The sequence below is a fragment of the Eptesicus fuscus genome, chromosome 11, assembly GCF_027574615.1.
Source record: "Eptesicus fuscus isolate TK198812 chromosome 11, DD_ASM_mEF_20220401, whole genome shotgun sequence".
Classification (NCBI taxonomy): Eukaryota; Metazoa; Chordata; class Mammalia; order Chiroptera; family Vespertilionidae; genus Eptesicus; species Eptesicus fuscus.
In genome coordinates this window covers 77,938,131-77,963,511 of record NC_072483.1, presented here as the reverse complement: position 1 = coordinate 77,963,511, position 25,381 = coordinate 77,938,131, and the positions used below count along the sequence as shown (strand labels likewise).

Below are 25,381 nucleotides of genomic sequence, written 5' to 3'. Positions count from 1 at the left end.
AGCATCAGACTAAGGATATTTTGCAGGAATCCTTGACATATTTTGGAAGAAATGTAAAACCAATATCCTGAGTCTACAATCATTTATCATCAAGTAGCATCTGAGGTTAGAATTGATATTGATCCTTGGTAAATTTCAACCAGAGTAACCTTGAAACATCATCACAAAGCTCTCCCACTACATCATTTAGCTACAAGACTTCTTAACGATGGGGTTTTTCTCTTCTATATTTAACCACATAAGAAAAAAGGTTGTGTAGAGGAGCAGCCCAACATGCTTTCAGTCATTTTCCAAATAATACTCTTCACAAGTAAATCAGTGCATAAATATAATCTTCATTTTGAAAAGTCATTCTATAGTAAGGTATTTTTTAAAATCAGAAAAAAACTTACAGGTGATCTATTTCCATCTTCTCATCATTGACAGGAAAAAACTGAGTCTGATTAAATGATGCAACCGAGGCTGAAGGATCAAAGCATTGGTTCTAGAATGTGAAATTCTTGACATTTAACTTTGTTACTGTTAGCCAGTTACCGCTGAATGAAACCAAAGTGTTTGTTCCATAAGTAGCAAGAAATTTAATAGTAAGTTGCTATGTCAAGAATAGGACTCCATGTGGGACTGCTGAAAGCTGGATGTTCCAGCTCTGCTTTTTATCATTTGTAAGTTACCTAAACTTTTCACAGCTCAATTTTCTTAACTCTTAAAATCAGACAAATATTAGCACCTACTTCATAGAGCTTTGTGAAATAGTTAATATTAAGCACCTAGCATAGTACCTGGGTTATAGTAAATACTCAGTAAGCTTTAGCTGATATCATTACCATTACTTTTATTCTTTCTTAAAATAAAGGTCATAGTTTTGATTTATTGGACTGCAAAGACAAACTCGAATGAAATTCTCATATTTTCAAATGTCATTATTAAGAATAACATCATTGTTTTTGCATCATCATTTTGCTTGAATTTCCACTAGTTTATGCATTACTAGAAACATATATATCACAATATTATAAATATTACAGGGAGACCAATGTTTTATTTCTATTTTTTAAGTGATGAATTGGTAAGAACATCAAAGATAACTATAATGTGTGTGGTAACCTTACTAAAGTATGTTTATCGAAGTTATGAAATATTATCTGAAGGCAATGTGATAGTGGTACAAAATAAAGTATACAGAGAAGTCACATATTTTGAGATGTCAGATATTTAGCCTATACTCAAGTATTGAGAAACTGATAAAAATTTGAGGTACCAAACTCTTATTTTACTCATCCTTTCCTTCTTCTGACTACATTTAGCCATATTTCAACTCATTTATATACCCATTTTTGGAAGAGTGAGGGCAAACAGGAACAATAAAGTACAAACCTGTTAATAGCGTTATTCCTTAACAAATAAAAAAAAAAAGTGGAGAATGTTTAAACTGTAACGATAAATCTACGGTGGGTCTTTGGCTTCACTGTATGCAGGAGCTACGCCTCCCCTGTCTCTGCTGGCTTGAGTGATTTGGAATCAGCTGATATGTTTTCAAAGAGGTGGGGCACTTAATCTCTAAAGCTACTCATCACAAATGACTGAATGGTTCTGTAACAATTGAAATAATGTCATCCTCTATAAAAAATGCACTGAATCTTTTACATTAAACTTTCTACTATTATTAAAACTAAAATCTATTTAGCCACATTCATTTATTACTTATCCGTTGCTGCTGCATTTAATGTACAGTTCATTATGCCAAACAAACACAAATCTAGGTAACTTGAAAGAAAAAAAAAATCTGCATTAACAGAAAATAAATGTACGCAGAAATTTCAAAACTGTATTGAACATTTCATTGAAATGTTGGGCAAAATGTATTTAAGTAAATATATCAAGAGAGAAAAAAAGGTAGCAATAGAACCTAAAACCTATTGATAGATTGGTTATACAAACAGACAATGACCAGATCATATAAAAAAAAAAAAAAAAAAAACAGAAATCTAACCCACAACTAACAGCAACCTTCCCAGGAAACCGTATGTGCCATACATGACCCAGAAAGCCAGTTGGCTATGTCAGATTTATAAGAAGCCAGGTTACTATCTCGAAGAGCAGTTCAGGAAGCTAAACGATAACTTGTGTAACAGTTGGTTCAAAATTACCAAGAGTTAAAAAAAATTTTTTTAAAATATATTTTTATTGATTTCAGAAAATAAGAAGGGAGAGGGAGAGAGAGACAGAAACATCAATGACAGAGAAACATTGATTGTCTGCCTCCTGCATGCCCCTGACTGGGGATTGAGCCCACAACCCGGGCATGTGCCCTGACTGGAATCAAACTGTGACCTCCTGGTTCATGGGTCAACACTCAACCACTGAGTCACAATGGCCAGGCACCAAGACTTGTTTAATAACTAACAGCTTCCTTCATCTTTGTCCCCACTTTCAAATTAGGAACTTTCAGAAAAAGCAAAATATGTACCCCTAATGAATAACATAAGATGCCCCACTTATACTCCGCCCACATTCAGCTTCCTCAGGACAACAGCCTCCAAGCAGAACGTACCCAAAGCCTTTCTTTGTCTCCCTATAAAGTTTTCTCTCTCCTCTGTCTGCCTTAGAGTCTCTGCCAAAATATTAGCGATGGTGGCTGATGCCTTTGCTATAGCACCCTCTGAATAAATAGACTTTGCTTTTCTTATTTAGTTGGTTGGTCTTCAACCAAATACCTTTGGGTGATTCTAAAAAGAAGGTAATAAGTGTTTACTTGCTGGGCACTTCAGATACTCTGCAATTTTTCAAAGTCATATGCCTAATAACCATCTTAGATAAATACTAATGTGTTTATTTTACAAATGAGGAAAAAAAGTCATAAAGTTATTCAGAACATTACCTAAAGCTGCTTGGCTAGTGAGCAGTCACTAGCCAAGAAAACTGAATTATCTTATGATTTCAAAGTCCAAAGAATATTCTTAAGAAACATCAGATTAAAATTCACTTTAAGATGTTTCTTTACCACATAAGTGGTCCACAGATCTTAAAATTGAAGTAACCTATTTTCTAAGTATAACATAACTTAGCTTTATAGAAAAGAAGGGGGTGGGAGAATTTTCACATGTTAGAAATTACCATAAATTTACATAAAGCCCGATTGGAAAAAAATAGAATAACAGAGATGAGTAGTAAAGCTTTTTAATGCCTGAAAATGAAAGTGATATTTAAGCATAATTCCTTTAACAATGACCAGAAAAAGTAAAAAGAATACTACAGATAATACTGTTTAAATAATAATGTAGAATAAGAAATGATGGGCTGAAGACCGAGTAATTCCTCCTGTGGGTTCTACTTTTTTCTCATTAATTCCATTTCATTACCTTAAATTTTTATTAAACATTCCTTGCATTGAGCATAAATTAAAATGAACAGAAATTTGGAATTTTAGAATTCTTATGAGAAGAGAAAGATTCAAGCTTTTGGACTTTGTAGAATTTCATGTTAAGGAAGGAAAACAATTTCCTTGAAATTTCCCTGTTTTAATAAAAAAGCTATAAAGTTGTCATATAGAATTATAAGTACTGAAGGCATAATTTGGCCATTTTGCTAAATGTACAGAGGAAAAGAAAGGTGCCTCTTTCATACATCTAACAACTGTTCCTTCCCATGAGAGACTGATTGTCAATATCTATTAGTTGATTTAATTTTTAAATCTTTTAGTTATATCCCCTCCCCACTGGGATGCAAGACATATTTTTCATAGAAAAGAAAAGTTAATTGAGGTCTCCACCACTGACTCTTTCTATATCAGACCTTCTAGGCTGGGCAAAAGGTGTGGGGCAGGTTGGGAATGCATTTTATAAGAAAATCACCTGGGAATTCCCCAAATAACATGTTGAGGTTGATGTCAATAAGAACAGCCATATCATGAAAATAACATATTCTATTAACTCTGAAGCAATAGCTTGTGGAGTAGAGACCGACTGCATTCATTAGAAACCTGCTCTTCCATTGGCTAACTGTGTGACACTAGTCAAATAACATCACTTTGTGACAATTTTAAGATGGGAACAATAATAATAGGATCTCATGGGACTGCTGGAAGAATTAGGAGACACTATATTTGTGTTGACACATAAGAAATACTAGGTATTACTTTATTATTGCTTTCAACTTTATTTTAGAGAATGAGCAGCAAGGTGAACATTTTGTTATGCCCATGGTCAAGACAAATAGAATGCTCCTTGTTCTGTGAGTTCTAATGTTCTTAGATGGAGGAGGAGATGTAGAGAAAAGAATTGTTCTTTAGGAAAAAAACAAACAAACAAAAAAACTTAGCATCATATTTATGCCTTTTCAATGGAAAAAAAAAGATTACAGGCATTATTTTACTGCTTCTCCTTGCTATACCATGGCCAGTTCTTGGTAACAACACGTATACTGTTGTACTCTGTCTCTATAGTTGTGTGTCTCTTTCATTTACTGGGCACTGTTGAAGGCAGGAGGTATGTCGAGATCCTTTCAATCTCTAGTGTCTAATAATGCCTCACATGCAGAGATACTCAATACATGCTGAATGAATTATGAATAACATTTTAAAATAAACATATAAATGAATACATAGACAGTTTTCAGAAAAAGAATGGTATTCATAGAGAATGGGCTTAATATGATCAGTGAAATGCAAATTCTTTTCAGAAGTTTCTTTCAAAACTTAAATCTACATCTTCAAAATGATTAAGCAGTCTTCCTAATATTATTAATTTCATTCAAAGGATTGAACAATTTTCTCCTTTTGCTTCTACTGACAAAATATTTAATGTCTCTGAGTGAAAGAGAATTGTATTGGTATTACCTCTTGACTAATAAGTTATATTATCTTATTAAGAAAGAAAAGTAGAAAGCCCATCTTGATAAAAAATTTCATTTATTTATACATGTGCAGTTTTATTTATTTGAATTGGTTTTAGGATTTTAAAAATAATATTTGTTTTAACTTAAGAGAAAGAAAACATTTCTCTTTCTGAAATCTTGAAGATATTTCAAAGTACATATTGTATTGCTATACTTTTCTTCCAAAATTAACTATGTATGGCAAGTTTATTGTAGCTATTTTTGGCATGGTATATGGTATGTTTTTAAGCTAGCAATCACACTGACTTGGGGTATAAAATTGTTTTGTAATTTTAGCCTTTAAATATATTTACATAATTTAATTTCTCAGTAATAATATGATACTAATATGATACTTGATATATAATTACTTCTTACCCTATTTGAGTCAATTCTTGCTCTGGAAGTATAGATGGGAGGTGGGATGTTGAAAGCTTGAGGGACCAAGTATTCCTCAGCATCCATCATATCTTCTAAATCTTCTTCATCCAAGAGATTCTGAAAGAACTTGCTGTCGTTTGGACTGGGAAGCTTCATACGATCATCACCCTAAAGGATTGTCCATGAGAAACACAAAAATTGATTCTTCCTTTTATCTTAAATACGTGGCCTTTGCAGTAAATTTATGTAATATCAAAACCAACGTTTGAAAATTCATGTACTCATGTAAAAAATAGTTCTTTAGCATAACTACTAGCCATAAAGGAGCCTGTAATATGCTCAGATATGACAAGGAAAACACATTTAATACAAAAAGAACACACTAAATGCCATTAGAGATAAATAAAGCAAAATGCTATGTTTTGAGGAAGGCAAAACACATTTCAGATATGAGAGTAGTGGTCGGCTTTACTGCCAACATGGTGTCTGGGGTTTGACTTTAAGAATCCAACCTAATAAAAGAGTAATATGCAAATTGACCCTAACTCCGCTACACCCAAAAGCCACGCCCACCAGCCATGCCCATCGGCCAATCAGGAGCACATACGCAAATAAACCCAACCAAGATGGCTACAGCCTCAGGAAGCAAGGTTTCCCAAGCAATGGAGGAAGCCAAGCTTTCCGCCTGCCCTTGCAGGCCTAAGCCTCCACTCAAGCTACAAAGTTTCAATTATAGAAGGTAAACAAATCCAAACATAAATGGCGGCAGCCACGGAGCTGGAGAGACCAGGCCAGGGTTGTCCCCGGCAACGGTGGAAGCCAAGCTTTCCACCTGCCCTGGCTGGGCTAGGCCTCCACTCCAGGCTACAAAGTTTCAATTATAGAAGGTGAATTAACCCCAACAGAAATGGCTGCCGGCCACAGAGCGAGCAGGAGGCTTGGCTCCACTCCAGGCTACAAAGTTTCAATTGTAGAAGGTAAATGAATTCCAGATACCAGGGCCTCTGCTTGGTTCGCCAGGAGGCGTGGCCGGCCTGCAAACCACCACAGGCCCCTTGCTCAGGCCGCCCCATGCACCAAGGGAATCCCCATCCTGATCCGGGACACGCTTCAGGGCAAACCAGCTGGCCCCCACCCCTGCACCAGGCCTCTATCCTACCTAATAAAAGAGTAATATGCAGATTGACCATCACTCCAACACACAATATGGCTGCCCCCATGTGGTAAAAGATCCTGCCCCCATGTGGACACAAGATGGCCACCACAAGATGGCCAGCAGGGTAGGGCAGTTGGGAGGCACCAGGCCTGCAGGGGAGGGCAGTTAGGGGTGACCATGCCGGCAGAAGAGGGAAGTTGGGGGCAAACAGGCTGGTAGGGGAGCAGTTAGGCATCAATCAGGCTGGCAGCAGAGTGGTTAGGGGTGATCAGGCTGGCAGGCAGAAGTGGTTAGGGACAATCAGGAAGGCAGGCAGGCGAGCAGTTGGGAGCCAGCAGTCCTGGAAATTTAGAGGGATGTCCGACTGCCCATGGTGGGATCGGGCCTAAACGGGCACCTAAAGGGGTCCCAGATTGGAGAGGGTGCAGGCTGGGCTGAGGGACATCCCCCTCCGTGCACAAATTTCATGCACCGGGCCTTTAGTAAATAATAAAGAGCAATTGATTTATCAATCTTTGTTTTTAGGGTGGTTTATTTAATAGTGTAGAGTTATCAGGATGCATAGGCTCTATATTTGTCCTACAGCACACAACATAGTTGAAGTGATAGCATTCAAAATCACAGCCCACATGGCATCTTACCTTATAATAGACAAATATGCAAATTGACCGCACCTTCGCTATGCCCAAGCCAGGCCCACCAACCAAGCCACGCCCATCAACCACGCCCACCAGGAAACCGTTGCAGGGACGTTGGGGTGTGGCGGAGCCCAAGGCCGGGAAAGCCGCCCGAGGCTTTCCCAGCCTTGGGCGCCAGCGGGGAGCCTGTGCCGATCGCAGGAGACCACTGGGGGTCGGCTCCTGTGATCGGTCACAGGGATGTTGGGGTGTGGCAGAGCCCAAGGCCGGGAAAGCCGCCCGAGGCTTTCCCGGCCTTGGGCACCAGCGGGGTGCCTTCGCTGATCGCAGGAGACCACTGGGGGTCGGCTCCTGCGATCGGGTAGCAGGGACGCTGGGTGCGGCCGAGCCCAAGGCCACTGCCCAGAGCCAAGCCCGGACCCTGAAAGAAGGCAGAAGGCGGTGGCCACAGCCAAGGCCTGGGTCCCCGGTGCCGGCAGAAAACTGGTGCAGGCAGCCAAGTGAATGAAGGTCTATTGCACGAATCTTCGTGCAAACGGGCTACTAGTGTAACATAAATAGGAGTGGGAGAGACACCCAAACCCTTGTTATACTCTTTCTTACTTCATCTATTTCATATATATACTAGAGGCCCGGTGCACGAAATTCATGCACTTAAGGGGGTTGTCCCTCATCCCAGCCTGTACCCTTTCCAATCTGGGACCCCTCAAGGGATGTCCGACTGCCCGTTTAGGCCCGATCCCTGTCGGACATCCCTCTCACAATCCAGGACTGCTGGCTCCCAACTGCTTGCCTGCCTGCCTTCCTGATTGCCCCTAACCGCTTCTGCCTGCCAGCCTGATCACCCCCTAACCACTCTGCTGCCAGCCTGTTTGCCCCCAACTTCCCTCCTCTGCCAGCCTGGTCACCCCTAACTGCCCTCTCCTGCAGGGCTGATCACCTCCTACTGTCCTCCTTTGAAGGCCTGGTCCTTCTCAACTGCCCACCCTTGCAGGCCGGGTGCCTCCCAACTGCCCTCTCCTGCTGGCCAAATTGTGGTGGCCATCTTGTGTCCACATGGGGGCAGGATCTTTGACCACATGGGGCCAGCTATATTGTGTGCTGCAGTGATGATCAATCTGCATATTACTCTTTTATTAGATAGGATAGAGGCTTGGTACAGGGGTGGGGGCCAGCAGGTTTGCCCTGAAGGGTGTCCCTGATCAGGGTGGGGTTCCCTTGGGGCGTGGGGCAGCCTGAGCGAGGGGCCTGTGGTGGTTTGCAGGCTGGCCACGCCCCCTGGCAACTCAAGCAGAGGCCCTGGTATCTGGAATTTATTTTCCTTCTACAATTGAAACTTTGTAGCCTGGAGCAGAGCCAAGCCTGGGGCTCCCTCCAAGGCCGGCAGCCATTTGTGTTGGGGTTATAATTGAAACTTTGTTGCCTTATGCGGGTGGGCCCGGCCAGGGTGTGCGGAAAGCTTTGCTTCCCCTGTTGCCGGCGGCAACCCTGGCCTGCTCTCTCAAGCTCCATTCTGCCACCATTTGTTTGAATTTGTTTACCTTCTATAATTGAAACTTTGTAGCTTGAGTAGAGGCTTAGGCCTGGCAACGGCTGGCAGAAAGCTAGGCTTCCTCTGTTACCTAGGAACAGAGGAAGGCCTGGTCCTTCTCAACTGCCCACCCTTGCAGGCCGGGTGCCTCCCAACTTGCTCTCTGTGGCTGTAGCCATCTTGGTTTGGGTTATTTTGCATACTCACTCTGATTGGATGGTGGGCGGGGCTTGTGGGCGGGGCTTGTGGGTGTGTCGGAGGTATGGTCAATTTGCATACTTGTCTATTATTAGATAGGATTCAAAGTTATATGATTTTTCTTTTGGTAAGTAGTTTTCTTTTAAAAGTTAATTTGAGGTAGATAGTTGGAGATCATTATCTTGTAATACCTAGCTTTTATCTTCATGTCAGACTCTATATATATGAAGATAATCACTACCTTGTTTTATTGAATGTAAGCCTGTCACCAGCCGGCACGGCCATGGCACACTCAGCCCCAAGGCGCCTTATGTGCCACGCCAGCTCAGCTAGGTTCAGTGACCCTGAGAGGGGGCGGTGAAGGACTGAGAAAAGACAGACAAGAGAATGAAAGCTGGGTCTGGGTGGGATGCTGCTTCTCTGATGGAGAGACAGCGCCACGGACTACAAGCCATGTCTTTATTTTATAGCCAGATGCCACGAGGCAAAGTAAGGTCGTGGTCAAGATGTTTACAACATTCTCATGGGTTTCGATCCTACTCAATTACATGCACCTGATCAAGCTTTGTTTACTTGGAGCTTATATCATGTAGGCACATGGGGCCACGTGTTCAGACAATAGGTTCAAGCTTACAACTCCAGCTGTTGGCTATAATTGTGCTGGGAAGGCTCTGCCCTCTAAGCTGGGACTTGCACGTGGCTGTGAGAGGACTGTGCCCTCTCATTAGTCGGAGGCTTGAACCTGTCCATACACTGTAGCTGCTCTCCACATAAACCAAGGTCTATTTGTATATGTTTTAGGTAAAAATCATCACAGAAAAATATTTTATACTTTTTTAAATTACCCAATCCATTTTTTAAAATATATTTTATTGAACTCAGAGAGGAAGGGAGAGGGAAAGACAGATAGAAACATCAATGATGAGAATCATTGACTGGCTGCCTCCTGCACACCCCCTCTTGGGGATTGAGCCCACAACCCAGGCATGTGTCCTTGTCTGGAATCAAACCCAGACCTTTCAGCCCATAGTCCAATGCTCTATCCACTGAGCCTAACTAGCTAAGGCTCCAAATCCATTTTTTTTTTTCTAGTGTTAAACATGAAATCTTTTGGCCTGTTATTTAATTTACTAGAGTCCTGGTGCACAAAATTCATGCACGAGGGGGTGTGTCCCTCAGCCCAGCCTGCACCCTCTCCAATCTGGGACCCCTCAAGGGATGTCTGACTGCCTGTTTAGGCCCAATTGGACATTCCTCTCAGAATCCAGGACTGCTGGGTCCCAACTGCTTGCCTGCCTGCCTTCTTGATTGCCCCTAACCGCTTCTGCCTGCCAGCCTGATCACCCCCTAACCACTCCTCTGCCAGCCTGATTGATGCCTAACTGCTTCCCTGCCAGCCCGATTGCCCCTAACTGCCCTCACCTGCCGGCATGGTCACCCCTAACTGCTCTCCCCTGCAGGCCTGGTACCCCCCAACTGCCCTCCCCTGCAGCAGGCCTGGGTCCCCCGAAACTGCCCTCCCCTGCAGACCTGGTATTTCCCAACTGCCCTCCCCTGCAGGCGTGGTCACCCCTAACTGCCCTCCCTTGCAGGCCTGGTTCCCTACAACTGCCCTCCCCTGTGGGCCTGGTCACCCCTAACTGCCCTCCCCTGCAGGCTTTATTGCCCCCAACTGCCCTTCCCTGCAGGCCTGGTTCCCCCCAACTGCCCTCCCCTGCATGCCTGATCACTCCTAACTGCCCTCCCTTGCAGGCCTGGTCCCCCCCAACTACCCTCCCCTGCAGGCCCCGTCGCCCTCGACTTCCCTCCTCTGCCAGCCTGGTTACCCCTAACTGCCCTCTCCTGAAGGCTTGATTGCCCCCAACTGCCCTCTCCTGCTGGCCATCTTGTGGAAGCCACATGTGTCCACATGGGGGCAGCCATCTTTGACCACTTGTGGGCAGCCATCTTGCATGTTGGAGTGACAGTCAATTTGCAAATTACTCTTTCATTAGATAGGATTTGTATATCAATTCATTTGAATCTGAGTTATACTTAGATACTACATATCTTCCCAAACAATTTTAAAAATAGTTTTCTATGAAATGAAATATCAATATATTGAAGCTTTAATTCATTGTCTTCAATCATGGACAAGATTAAGATAAAAATCGACCCTTTTTTGATCTGAAAAGAGAAGATTATAATAATGAACATGACACACATAATACTAACAAAAAGCAGAGTGCTGGAAGGCTAGTCAGAGGATTAAGGCTTTTTGTGTAGATGGATAATCATAATTATCTGGCTATTCAATAGCAGAGGCACTTGAATACTAAGGGAAGGTGCTTAGAAGAATTCTGACATCAAGTAAAAGCTCTTTTCCATAAGTCATTTCACATGATATTCTGCTTAGTTAATCTATTTGTGAGGGTGATTTCCACAGTTTCAAAGCCCAGATATTACTCATATTTGGAGTGAGTTTGCCATTGGGAGATTCTTAAAAATCTAAGACATATGTACTAACCTGAATAACTAAATATCTTTGAGGGTCCCGAGCCATCCTCGAAAATTCAGCAGCCAGTTCCTTAAATTTAGGTCTACTGTCAGCATCAATCATCCAACCTAGAAATTCAAATGCAATAAAAGTCATAATCAGGAAGAAATGGGACATGGAATTTATGAAAATATAGGCTAAAAAATGTTGTTTTTACAATAATGTTTTGAAAAACAAAGAAAGTTAATGAAAGAAACAACCCAAAAGGCGAGGGTTCTACTTCAATCAGTTTGTTGACACAACTAAACATAATATATTGTAGAATAACATAAATTTTTATTTTCATGATCTAAATTAAAATTGTTTTCTTCCTACAAATATATCTAACCTAGTTTAACTATACTAACTTACAGAGTTTCAGATAATTTTTTCTTAGATATAGAGAGAGTTCTCTTTTAAAACTTTCCTTTGGTGGTTATAGAAGAGGTGATTGGAATATAAATTATTATTCTGTATCAGGAGAGCCATGGAATAAAAGCTTTGGTTATAATGTGGCACAATAGCACAAAGGGTAAAAAAAAAAAAAAAAAAAAAAAAAAAAAGAGCAGAAAGCAACTTTTTAATGGTACCTTTTTCCTGGTTGGGGGAAATAAAAACCACAACAAACTACTGTACAGTGATTGGTAACGTTTGTTCAGCCATCACCATTAGCTTATTTTAGTACTAGCCTTTTCAGAATAAAAATTCTCTCAGCAATTTTCAAGGTATGCCTTATTATTTAGCTGTGAGTCTAGCTAAAGTGGGTCTCATCTCCCCAGGCTCTGTGCAGCTGATGCGATGACAAAAATAAAAGTACCAAGCTTTCCTGGATTTTCTTGCCAAATGACCCTTTTCTTAGGTATTAAAACTCCTAAAAGCAAGGTAAAACTCCCTATTGGGCAAAGTTTTCTTAATTTTTCATTATTCCATTAGGGTATCTAAATGAAGAATCTAAATCATCCTGTATGCTAGGTATGGGATCAAATTATATAATGAGTGCATGTTTTTAAACATTCTTCCATAGACGACTTCTGGTCAGTGCTTGATCCAATAGAGCCAGACAGCTCCTTTCTCTTTTGTCTAGGAGTTCAATATTTATTCTTGTTCTGGAAAGTCTTTGGGTGTCATTTTGTGTATTATTAATTACACGTAAATTTTATTTCTTCTAACAAAATTGAAATGCTCTGTATTCTACACGCATTCATTGGGGGAAAACAGTAATACTTTTGATGCCAAGATGCTAATAAGATGATAGTGTTTCTGGAACACATTGGAACAAAAAAAGGTTAACTTCACAGCGAGGTTTCAATTTCTTTCTAACTAAATATTGAGTAAATAGAACTATGCTTAAAGAAAAGGGCATGCTGACCTGCACTGGGAAGCACATTTTTTATTTCTTCCCTCACTGTCAGAATGTATCACACATGTCATGAATATAAATAGGGTAGACCTGGGTCCAAAGTCTCTTATTAATAAGATGCTTATTCACCTTCACCAGTTTGTTTCTTTGCTAATCCTGTGCAAATCAAAAGGGGAAAACCCCAGATTACACAAGAAAGATCGCTGAATGTTAATCTCACTTAAATTAAGTCAAAAACTCCAGAGACTTTTCTAATTCTATTTAAATTAAGAGCCTCGGCTTCTAAAACATGTGCCTAGGCATAGAAAGGAGAAAGAAAAGTAAGAGTTAGACATAAACAAATGATCAAATTGAAATAAGTAAACATGCGTAATCTTTTTAGTTCAATATAGATTCATGTCTACCCACTTCTCCTCTGCCTGGCTCATTTCCTGTGGCCAAAAACCCATTTCCATGTCATTCATTTTTAAGCTATCAATTTCAAGCTTTCTTTCTTTGTATTTAGACTAGAGGCCCGGTGCATGAAATTTGTGCATGGGGGCGTGGAGGGAGGGTGTCCCTCAGCCCAGCCTGCACTCTCTCCAATCTAGGACATCCCTCTCACAATCCAGGACTGCTGGCTCCCAACTGCTCACCTGCCTGCCTGCCTGATTGCCTCTAACCACTTCTGCCTGCCAGCCTAATGAACCCCTAAACACTCTCTTGCCAGCCTGATTGATGCCTAACTGCTCCCCTGCTGACCCAATTGCCCCTAACTGCCCTCCCCTACAGGCCTGGTCAATCTTAACTGCCCTCCCCTGCAGGCCTGGTTCCCCCCAACTACCCCCCCATGCAGGCCTGGTCCCCCCCAACTGCCCTCCCCTGCAGGGCTGGTCCCCCCCAACTGCCCTCCCCTGCAGGGCTGGTCCCCCCCAACTGCCCTCCCCTGCAGGCCTGAGTCCCACCCAACTGCCCTCCCCTGCAGGCCTGATTGACTCCAACTGCCTTTCCTTTCATGCCTGGTCCCTCCCAACTGTCCTCCCCTGCAGGCCTGATCAACCCCAACTGCCTTCCTTTTCAGGCCTGGTCCCTCCCAACTGTCCTCCCCTGCTGGCCTGATTGCCCACAACTGACCTTCCCTGCCGGCCATCTTGTGGCCACCATCTTGTGTCCACATGGGGGCGGCCACCTTGTGTGTTGGAGTTATGGTCAATTTGCATATTACCTCTTTATTAGATAGGATCATTTATTTAGCCTGGTTCCTATAACAATAAAAGCATAATATGCTAATTAGACTGATGTCCTTCCGGGCGTGCTTCCTTCCAGACAAAGCTGCAGCCGGAGGGCGCCTGGGTCAAGGCCCTTTCAGAATTTCGTGCATCGGGCCTCTAGTTTTCCTATAAAATTACTAATATTGTGACTAGTTACATCTCTTTATGTAAGACAATTTGATTGTCATGGAAATGATAAAAATCATATAATTTGACTTCATACCACAGAGGCATGATACAGCTTCATTTTAATAATGATCACAAAAAACACAGGTGTTTACATGCTGCTTCCATAATTATTTTTGAACTTTTATCTTTATCAATATACAAAAACATTATGCAGGTAGATTAATCTGTGCTATCACTTTACTAAGAATGATGATGGTGGTGATGAAATTATTTTGCTGTCTTACATTTGACCATGACCATGTAAACGTCAATAGTGCAGATAGGAGGCTGGGGCAAACGTTCTCCTTTCTCTAATAAATCAGGGATTTCTCGGGTTGGAATTCCATCGTAGGGTTTTCCTCCAAATGTCATCAGTTCCCATATGGTGACTCCTAAATTGGAGATCAAATTCTTATGTAAGCATATTAACAACGTATTTTGAACAATTGAGCAATACACAAGTGGCAAAGGAATACTCCCCCGAGGGCAATCAAAAATAGATTTTAAAAAGGCTCTTCTGATTCCTCTACTCATTTTTAGACACCCAATGACAAAATATTTGTAAGAAATTTAATTATTATTATCTTGAAATTTTCAATGGGTGGCAAAGACAATTCAGGATGGATATCAGAATAAAAAGTCTGTTCCCCATTTATTACTTATAAGTAACGCTAATGTTTGCTGACCCAAGTTAAGTTTCACTATACCACATTAGAGCAGAAAAAACAATCTATTTACTATATACATGTGTATTCAGCACCGAGTAAATATGATTGCAGGTAAAATCTGATATTGATTAAATTCAAGATTAACATATTTGCTATTAAAAGTTCTAAAGGCTAAGCTGGTGTTCCTGAATAATTAGCTTTTGTTAGGGTAAATAATTATGGCTCCCCTTTTTAACTAACACAAAGATAACACGTGGAATAAAAACAGGTTCATTTCTTTAGGATATATGAGAACCTGAGTGATAAATAATCCATATGTAAGATATTATACATGTGAAGTAGGGATTACAAAATTGAAAGAAATTAATAATCATTTTTTCTTTAGATAATAAAATCACATTCTTGAATCACCAGAACATTGATTTTCTTGGTAAAAGCAAACACCTAAAATATTAGCATGCAGATAGCCAGCTTTAATAATAATTATTATTTTGATTTGAGCAATAATACATATATTAGAGATCTCTTCTTCATTATGATGTATAATTAAAATATATAGTTTTCCTGAGGATAAAGACTCTAAATTCAGAAATAGGTATCTGGGCACAATAGTATTACCAAGAGAAGTGTCACTGATGCATATATTCAGTATCTTTTCATGTAAAACCTATTAATTAAGGCTATGTTTTCTTTTCCACTGCCATCTGTAATAAATTATTTATTCAAATTGAAGTCTTTTTAAAGCTCATAACACTTTTATGAATGAAAAAAGGTGTTCTATGGAAAGTAACCTCACAGGGCGATCTGATCATAAATTTCTAATTGGGCTGCTCATGGTGGGTAGTCATATCTTAGGCATATAACTTTTTAGTATCATTTATTTACCATAGCTCCAAACATCACTCTGATGGGTGAATTTCCTATAGTGGATACACTCCAGAGCCATCCATTTAATTGGCATCTATAGAGAAATAAAAAAGTAAAAGTTTTATAGTTATATAAAATATTTTCTATATTGATTTCTTAAATGTGAGTCTTGCTTCAATTATATTTTTGACTGTGTGTATTGCAAATGTAAATATGTTGTTTTTCAATACAGGGAACAAATAAATTGACATTTATAAATTCTTAAAATGAGTTAACTTAAAGATACATTCATTTTTTAAAAATCTTCATAAACAGAGAAAACTAAAATAACAAAATAAGCATCACTTTTTATAATTCTTAATTTATGTAGTAATTAAATGTAGATAATATTGTTTTACAATTCTAAACACCAACACATGTACTTCTATAAAATGGGATCATATTATATCTCCCCCAAAATCAGATTCCTTGAATTCTCACTTATCCCTTCTCACCCTCAGACAAATGCCAGCCCACCAGTAAAATAGACTCTCTACACTGGCCCCCTTCCCTCTCCTTTCATATAATTTGGTCACTAAAACACCTAATAAAATGAAACCCAAAGTTAGTCTTGCTCTGGTCCTCAACCCCAAATGATCTCCCTCATCTTGATTAGCTAGTATTGAAAATTTGTACCATTTTCAGTACAGAAATTATATAAAAGAATGTGAGGGAATCAGTACAAACCCACCATCACTACAAGCAAAACAACTCAACTCACATACCCTGCTGCTGATGGGTCAGCAGGATGAGTTTCACTATGAAGAGCAGCATTATATAGCTGAAAATATGACTAGATTCTATGGAATAAAGATAAACATGGCTACTTGGCAGTTGAAAGCTTAAAACTAAATAGGCCTTTGAAAGCATGAGGTTGGCTGCTCACCAAGGTGATACCAAGGTAACTCCATGACAGAATCACGGCATTCAGTGAAAGGGAACAGAAGACACATTGAAAATAATTTCCCTATGGGCAAGGAGTTAGCTGACTTTATGGATTGCGGACATTGTGTTGAAGAAGTAAGTTTAAATCACAGGTGGCTTGATAAAGACTTAATGGTTACTAGGCATTTAAAGCTATAATGAATCTTGCTTTAGACGAATCTTACAGCTGTATGTTCTCAAGACAAGTGAAGTCATGTGATTTATAGACTTTTTTCCTGTGCAATCTTGCAGTCAATTTCAAAGCTGTGGTCTCAAACTGCTGTGATAGGGTAATAAACAGGCAAAATAGGCTAATAAAATCAAGGAAAAAGCCAGATAATACTACAAAACTGCAGTTGTATTTTTAAAAATAAATTTTGTATTCTTGATAATATTTGAATACATATGGTTATGTAAGAACTGAATATAAAAAAAATCAATGATAAACCTTTAGAAGCCTATCACTTCAAAATATTTATAAAATATATTTGGATGGTGCATGTTGAATAAAGCATATAATAAACATATTATTTATATGATGTATGAATGACAATTTTTTGTTAGTAATAGCTTTGGGTCACCAGAAGTTAAGACTGCATTTTTGTTTTTTCATTTGGCTTCTCCTTATCTAAGTTTCCCCAATTCCAGCTAGAAGGACCTCCACAAGAAAACTATACTGGTTGGTTAGCCAAGAATGGAAAAAGACAAAACCTAAACCATGAACATCTGGTGGATTAGAGAGGCAGGACCACAGGTGTCAGGCAGAGCCTGGGGCTGGAGGGTCAGAAAAGTTAGGAGAAACTGTAGCTATTCAGACCCCTTGGGATATAGCAAGTTACATTTTAGAGGAAAGAGTCAGGTAATAAATAAAGTAAATTGGTAACACCTACACTATGATAAAAGCTAAAAACAAATAAGTCAGATAAGAGGAATCTGTTTTATCTGTTATAAGAGGATTAGAAGTTAAATAGGATGGTCAATCTTCCTATGGTTCTAGGTAAGCAGCCAAGCTTCTCGCCAGCCTATGAGAGAGAAATTGTATCCCATGTCAGAGTCAGTTCTATGCTTTTAGGACCAATGCAACAATTTTTATAGCCCTGGATTAAAGTTTAATTTCTGGAGTCCCTAAGGACCCACCCACTTTCCCACACTGGACCTGACATAAGGACTGCCTTTGTTTTATTTGAGCTACTTTTGAGAAAGAGAAGTTGGCAATATGTTCTTTCTGTATATTTTAACCCTGGCAGGAGAAAATGTAAATGGTAGAATTGGGATTATGTAATCTCTTAAATCTCAGGCTTATTGGCTTCTTCCTATAAAATATAAGTAGATTAAAGGATACCATAATATGCTTACAAGCAACATTGCTCTCAAAAAGATACTCACTTTTCCTCCGTCAGCATTATACTCCTTTTCATCTCCTTCCAAGAGTCTGGCTAGTCCAAAATCTGTGATTTTCACATGGTTCGGAGATTTCACTAAGACATTACGGGCCGCCAAATCGCGATGAACAAGCCGTCTTTCTTCCAGATACATCATTCCCTAAAAAACACCAAGTTCCCCAATGACAGTCAGTTAATGCCTCATCTTTTCTGTTGACTAAAAGGGCATTTTTAGCATTTAGTTTAAAATGCTTAACTGTTCTAAGTGAAGCAGATTCCTGGAATATTTTCAAAATTAGGGAAAATCTGGGATAAAAAAGTGAACAACAAATAGCTTTTTGCCTTTTCTCCCTGAATTCCTATAAAGAAGAATAAATTACCGGCACACAAGCTAAATGTTAGATCATTTTTTCCCTAGAGACTTGATGTTCTTTTGCAAACACTCTCCTTACTGAGGTGTGCAGGTGTCTTTGTAGATAAGCTAACATATATTTGGAATGATCCACATATTCCTAATTGTTTTCTTCTCAATAACTCCTGTGTCATGTCATCTTCCCCATGCATGCCCGCTCCAAACAAATACAACTATCCATAATTTTGAAAGGTATTTCATATAAAGATTTGATGGTGCCAAAATCACCATCATAGATTCTATCAAGGTTGCAGAATTAGATTATTCTTATTAATTATGCAAAAAGTGAAGAATACCCTGCAGTCATTAAAAGCCTGTAATTTAAAAGAGGCTTCAATGACATTTGTAGTGTTTATAAGAACACACGAATGAAATTACATAGCTTAAATGACCTTCAAATTAGCTTTTAATATGTTGTCTTCATGAAACATATAGGGTAATTAAAAATAAAATGTATTGCTGATTGCCAACAAGAGATACAGCTGGCTCACCCTACAATATAACATGTATATATGTGTATATATACATATGTATACAGATATGTATATATGTTATATCTACATCACTTATGATAGATAACATATATTAGTATTTACAGAGATTGTTAAAATTTCATAGAAGCAATAATTACTAATGGTTACCTCAGCAGCAGGGGAACTAAGAGTCATCATACACTAGCTTTAATGAAAAGGTTGATATAAAGCCAAGGATATGAATTCAGAGGCCTAGAGTGAATATATTTTGTTTAAGTAAACATATTTTTATTAAAGAGTTAGAGGGTATTCTTTATTGGAATATTTCAGTGGTAAAAAGAAAAGGTTGTCATTCCAAAGCAAATCAGAATTTTTGTAAATGGTTAAAGCATACTCTCAAGCCAATTGCAAATCAATGCTGTTGGCAGTTCACATTACAACTTCAGGACTTCGAAGGATTAATGGTTTCTGATATCAAAACAAAAGCTGTGGAAAACAGACACATAAATCACACAGGTCAGAAAATTATGAACTGTATGCCCAGTGTAGTGTAAAGAGAAGATTGCTTCAAACAACATCATGAGCCAAACTCTATATAAATGTCCATTAAACACAACCAGTGGAGATAGTGCCTGAGATGGTCCAATCAGTCAGCAGTTGGTGACACCACATGTATTACTGTTTTCTGAAATCAACCCATGACTGGGATTTATGGGGGATTTGCCCTCTTTTTTAAATAGTGCTTTCTATTTGATTATGCCAAATTGGACATTCCTAGAATAAAGTGAATCTGAAAACATATAGCCCTTAGGAGACTTGAAAGATCAAAAAACAACAACACCATATTGCCTAAGAGATAATCATCATTAAACTTTGTCATTCTAAGAAATGTCTACAATAATATTCATTATTTTCTTTCTTACCACACTCATATCAGAATATGGAAAGCGTGTAGGCAACTTACAATTCAGATCCACACACAATGACAGGACACAAATACTATGTGCCTAGCACTGTGCTAGACACCAGAGAGACAAGGAGTCAAAGTCTTTGCATTAAAGGAGGACAGAGCTAAGTTAATAAAGTGGGCAGATGTGGAATACAAACTCCAGTGGATCGGCGTGATGCATGTAAGGCATGTAAGCAGAGCTGTATCTTAAGGACTGTTTGTCGTACAGCCTAGCAACCCTATATGAGAGAGAGGCTTTAAGGAGATACTGAGTGATAAGTAAGACTTGAATAATAGCCACCCGTTGGACAAGATGAAGGCAAAACTGCAGATGGAGAGAACAAGTACAGGGGCATTAATAACAATGCATACTAGGACACAGGCATGTCATTCTGTATTTCTGAAGAATAATATATAAGGGAAAGGGAACGGTGAGTGATGAAACAGAAAAATTAAGGAGAAACTAGACCCAAGAAGGGTCCCTTCCATGTCATGGTAGAGAATTTGGCCTTGCATTTTGTGCGGCCTTCAATGTAGTGATGCTGAAGTTGTTTGAAAAATGAGAGTGAGGCAATTATCCGTGTCCTGAGGATAGATTGGACACAAATATAGCTGAAGTCAGGAGCCACTGCCACAGCCCAGAAGAAAAGAGATGAGAGTGTAAAATAAAGGTTGCATACTGGCAGTCTATGCGCTATACCCATTTTTCATATATATTTTCAGTTCCCATACCAGGCAAGTTTCAAACATTCTCTTTAGCTAATTATTAGATGTACCCCATTGGGAGCATCTGGTCTTCTGTTTCAGGATCCCACTATTTTGCTAGTATCCTTTATGATACTCATCCAGCTTTTACATACATGAGTGAGTGAATCTTCAACTAAACTAGGCCAGAAAGAATATTAGGAAATAGATTTCAAGGTACATTTTAAAATAAAATAATTACCCTTGTTAACTGACTGAATAATAAAGGATAATAACTTGAGAATAATTTTGGTTGTGTGTGTGTGTGTGTGTGTGTGTGTGTGTGTGTGTGTGTGTGTGTTCTATAATTTGGGTAGATAATGATTCCTTTAAGTAAATATCAACCTAATGGAAATGTCATGTATATATTTCTTAAACATGTGCAGGAATAATGATATATGCTATACCGATGGGGAACTAACATTCACCAAGATGCTAATGACATATTCTACGTTACAAGCAAAATTTCAAAAACTCTAAAGTTCTTTGAAACTCCATACACAAAGCCTCAGCAGGTGACACAGTATCTTGAACCTCAATAATATTTATCCAGAAAATGTATTTTCTTCAAAATAATGAAAAGTCAACTCAGGAAACCAGATGACAACCTGTGTACGATTTTCAGCACCCACCCGACCATCATTAAAAGAAGTAATAACAGAAGCATCTATGTTATTACGAAGCCATCAAAACACATTTGTATGGTTGCTTTGTGACTTGAAACATCATTGTACAAATGCACACTTTAAATCCTTCATTTTGAATGCCACCTTAGTTCTACCTTCACATCCTGAAGTAGAGTGCTGAATTGTCTATGGATTGCTAACAACAGGTTTCTGCACATCACAGTCATGAAGATAGGATTTCCTTACTTGAAGTTCTCATTAGAGTCATATTCTCTGCTAGACTCCTTCAAAATGAAATCACTCCTTAAATCAGAACGTGATGCAATTATGGAGGTAAGTAGCTATCAGAAACAGACAAAAATAAACTGATGTCCCTTAAAGTTCAAAGATGGTTAAAGAACAATCACTCATTGTGATAGAGGGATGCAGTATTGGTTGTAAAGAAACCTTTTACTCTGCCCTGTAGCAACTCTCATGTCCTTACCATGCCAGCTCAGGTGGAGTACATTATGGGAACAGTGACACTGACAATCACAGTTAACACTGACTGAGTACCTAGAACATGGCACACATTAAACCAAACAGTTCTACATCCGTAGGTTAACTTATCCCTATGAGATGCATACTGATTTCATCCCAATTTAAATATGAGAAAACTGATGCTAAGAGAGGTCAAGGCACTTGGATTTGATCCCTTGCTGTGGCCCCTAAATCTGCACGTTTAAGCCTACCCCCTCTCTCCATAGGTCACAGGGTCATGTGGGCATACAAAAATCTATGTACACAGTGCAGTCATATAACTATAAAGTATTCTAGCACTTTGGAGAAAAAAATATTAGATATTTCTGTGAATTTCAGGGCATTATGCAGGCGATTGAGTTATTTGCATTTATATTTAAAATACAGCTAAATAATAGAACCTTTTATAATATAGCAGGGCTTTGAATTGTGTAAATTGGAAACTCAGTTCTTGCTTTGGCCCCAGGGCATGCAGGATGTGTGGTGGGTTTGAGTGCAGATTCTGGAGTCAATTGCCTGAATCAAACTTGAGTGCTGCCATGTTCCAGCTGTGTGACCCTGGCCAGTTAATTAAAATCTCTGTCACTCACCTTCCTCCTCTTGAAACAGCCATAATAGCACCTATCTCACAGGTTGTGGTAAAGATTAGATAGATTAATATATGTAAAGCACTTAAATAGTAACTGGCATATAGTAAGTACAGAACAAGCATGTTTCCATTATTGTTCCATATTTAGATATGAATAGTTCTAGTGTGCATAAGAATCACCTGCCCTCATTAACTTGAATTGCCTATTGCAGAAAATCTGTAAACCTCAACTAATATATGTCACAGTAGGTATTCAATACATGTTTGCAAATGATGATAATACATATACCCATAATCTACTTGTTATTAATGTGTAGATAGAAATTTGAGAACCATTATTGTTCACAGTATTATGTTAATATAATTCACCTGAAGATGCTGTCATCTAAGGAGAACAAAAAATTAGGGACTCTATCAAAAGATTTGGTGCCCTCCATAAATACATCGCAAATTCAGGAATTTAGTGAAGATAAAGTTCGAGAACAAGATAGGTCGAAATTTTCAGTACTAGAAAATATTGTCCATGAGTAAATGACAATACCAAAGTCTCTGCCTTCTATCACTCAGCACTGAGGGGAGTTTTTTGTAAACGTGTTTTAGGGGCATTTAAAAATATGTTTTTATTGATTTCAGAGAGAGAGAGAGAGAGAGAGAGAAGAGAGAGAGAGAGAGAGAGGAGAGGGAGAGAGAGAGACAAGGAGAGATGGGGGGAGGGGGATGGGGAAGAAAGAGAGAGAGACAGGGAGAGGGAGATAAACAGGGAGAGGGAGAGCGAGAGACAGGCAGGAAGAGGGGGAGAGAGGGAGAAAGAGAGAGAGAGAAAGAGAAAGAGAGAGAGCTGAGAGAAACATGGATCGCCTTTTGCATGCCCCCTAATTGGAATCAAGCTGGCAAACCGGGCATGTGCCCTGTTCAAAAATCGAACCAGTGACCTTATGGTGCATGGGATGATGCTCAACCAACTGAGCCATATCAGCCAGGGGTTTAGGGGTATTTTGTCTATTTCTTGGTCTAGGTGCTAAAAGTCTGATTTTATACAAACTATTCAGAATTTATCATTACCCAAGCCATTAATAATTTTACCATTTTTCATACTTGCTTTTTACGTTATAAGTTTTCAAAGAATGCTTGTTTTCTTTTTTGCTGATACCTCTTAAAATGTGCATCAATAAATACGAACTAGCTAAGGAAAGACAAATTTTACTCTTGACTTTCAGAAACACACTTTAATACAAAATCCAAACATACTTTTATTACAACTGAATTTAAAGTTTTAATCTCTGGTAAGAATCAACTCATATAAACTGTTCTATTAAAAAAAAAAGATCAGTGACTCAATTTTAAAATATCAGTTTTGAAGAGCACCTACCAATGACCTTTTTAATCTTATGATATTTGAGTCAGAGCTGTCTAGCAAAACTGCATTATTATTGTTTTAATTCAATGTGAAAATGAATTCTTCCCAGCTGCAGGAAGCTAATGGAAGTCAAGAGAGACCAGACTATTTCTGACAATAAATATTTGCTTCCCATATATAGGCCATGCGACAATTTCATGAAACGTGTGGAGCTAAAAATTTCAAGCTGCAGTCAGCTCTCACAGGCATTAATCTCTGGAGTTAGCAAGAGTGCTTTTTTTTTTTTTTTTTTTTAGTTTTCATTCTAATAACCTGAAGCTTTCTTAATAAAAGGAAGCTTCAGGAAAGGTAGCTTCAAATGAAAATAACCCCTCTTTTTTACCTTTCCTTCTGAAAGCAATTCTATCCCTGAGGAAAAAAAAAATCCAACTATAATTCTCTCTACTGTTAGAGCTGAAGATATGAGCCTGTTCCAGGGAAGAAAGGGACATCCTTTAATGAAGTAACCGACTTTATGCAAATAGTGAATGAGGGAAACTAAGGGGGCTCTGTAACTGAATCAACGGAGAAGTCTTTTCAATAAGCAAAAGCTGGCTCATGGAAGCGTAGAAAGAACACAGGCCTGAATGTTGCAAGATAGAAGTCCTGGCCATGTCACTTGCTAGCTTTATGACCACAGGTACTCATTTTACCTCTCCTATAAAAGTGACAGATTGGCCTAAATGACCTCTAGCTTTAAATTTTTATTCCATGATAGAAGGGGCTGTAAAATATATCTATCTAAAATATTAAATTGTAGTCCAATAATAGACACAGAGAGTAGTAAAGAATGGGGTAGACCAGATGCCTCCCCCTTTCAATGTTTAGTGAGAGCCATGAATATGTTTTAGTAGAAGACAGTTCAGTGCATCCAATGTTTAAGGAGACAGACTAGAAATAAACCTGGCCACCTACTAGCTATATGACCTTGGTCAATTTATTTGTGGTTCACATTCCTTATCCATGAAATGGGGATAATGATAGCATCTACCCTGAGGATTTCCTTGTAGAGTCAATGCCATCATGTTTGTAAAAAACCTCGATATTCTAAGATACCATGGTTTTTTAAATAAACAAATAACCTCCACATTTCATCCCTCTTATTAAAAATACTATTTGATCACTATAAAGCAAAAGAACAGTCAGCCAACTAAAACATCTACTGGTTACTCAGTAGGTACACTGAACTAAACTAAACTAAACTAAACACTTGGATTTGTTCTGTTTCTCATTATCTTTGTCCCTGAATGTTCTTCCTATCATTCTTCTCACAGAGGAAGAATGCAGATTCACACGACTGTCCTAAACTGGCTTGGAGTTAACAATGCTGAATTCTCACATCTTCCAATTGCACCTATGATCTTCAAGAGACTTGGCCAGGTTATAGTTCTTGAGATTTTGAAATATTGAAGCCAACCGAATTTCGGTCATTTGAATAATGTGCAATGAAAATATTATTTGTTGCTATTTGAAACATGTTTTTCACAGAGTCCCAATAATATTTTTTGAGTGTGTTCATAGTAGATGCTGTGGTATCCCACCCAGAAACCTCTGCGGTACCAAAGTATTGATAAGCTCAGCTCTCCAATGTGTTGGCTGCTGATGGCTCTCATTAAAGTTGCATCAGTTTTGAGATATTGAAACCCCCAAACCAACTGTAAAGGGAGCCACAATGCGGGGGTTTCACCCTTTCACAGGAGACAGCTACATTCAGCAATCAGTTG

At 39.0% G+C, this 25,381-nt stretch overlaps 1 protein-coding gene across 1 annotated transcript in view; it reads right to left on the bottom strand.

Moving 5' to 3' along the window:
- ERBB4 (erb-b2 receptor tyrosine kinase 4) overlaps positions 1–25,381 on the bottom strand; it is a 931,393-nt gene that overhangs the window by 29,836 nt on the left and 876,176 nt on the right. The window contains exons 21-25 of the mRNA XM_008145201.3: positions 17,954–18,109; positions 15,623–15,698; positions 14,315–14,461; positions 11,283–11,380; positions 5,251–5,421 (exon numbers count right to left, since the gene is read on the bottom strand). Of these exons, the coding sequence (XP_008143423.2) occupies positions 5,251–5,421; positions 11,283–11,380; positions 14,315–14,461; positions 15,623–15,698; positions 17,954–18,109 (648 nt within the window). The remainder of the gene's footprint in view (positions 1–5,250; positions 5,422–11,282; positions 11,381–14,314; positions 14,462–15,622; positions 15,699–17,953; positions 18,110–25,381) is intronic.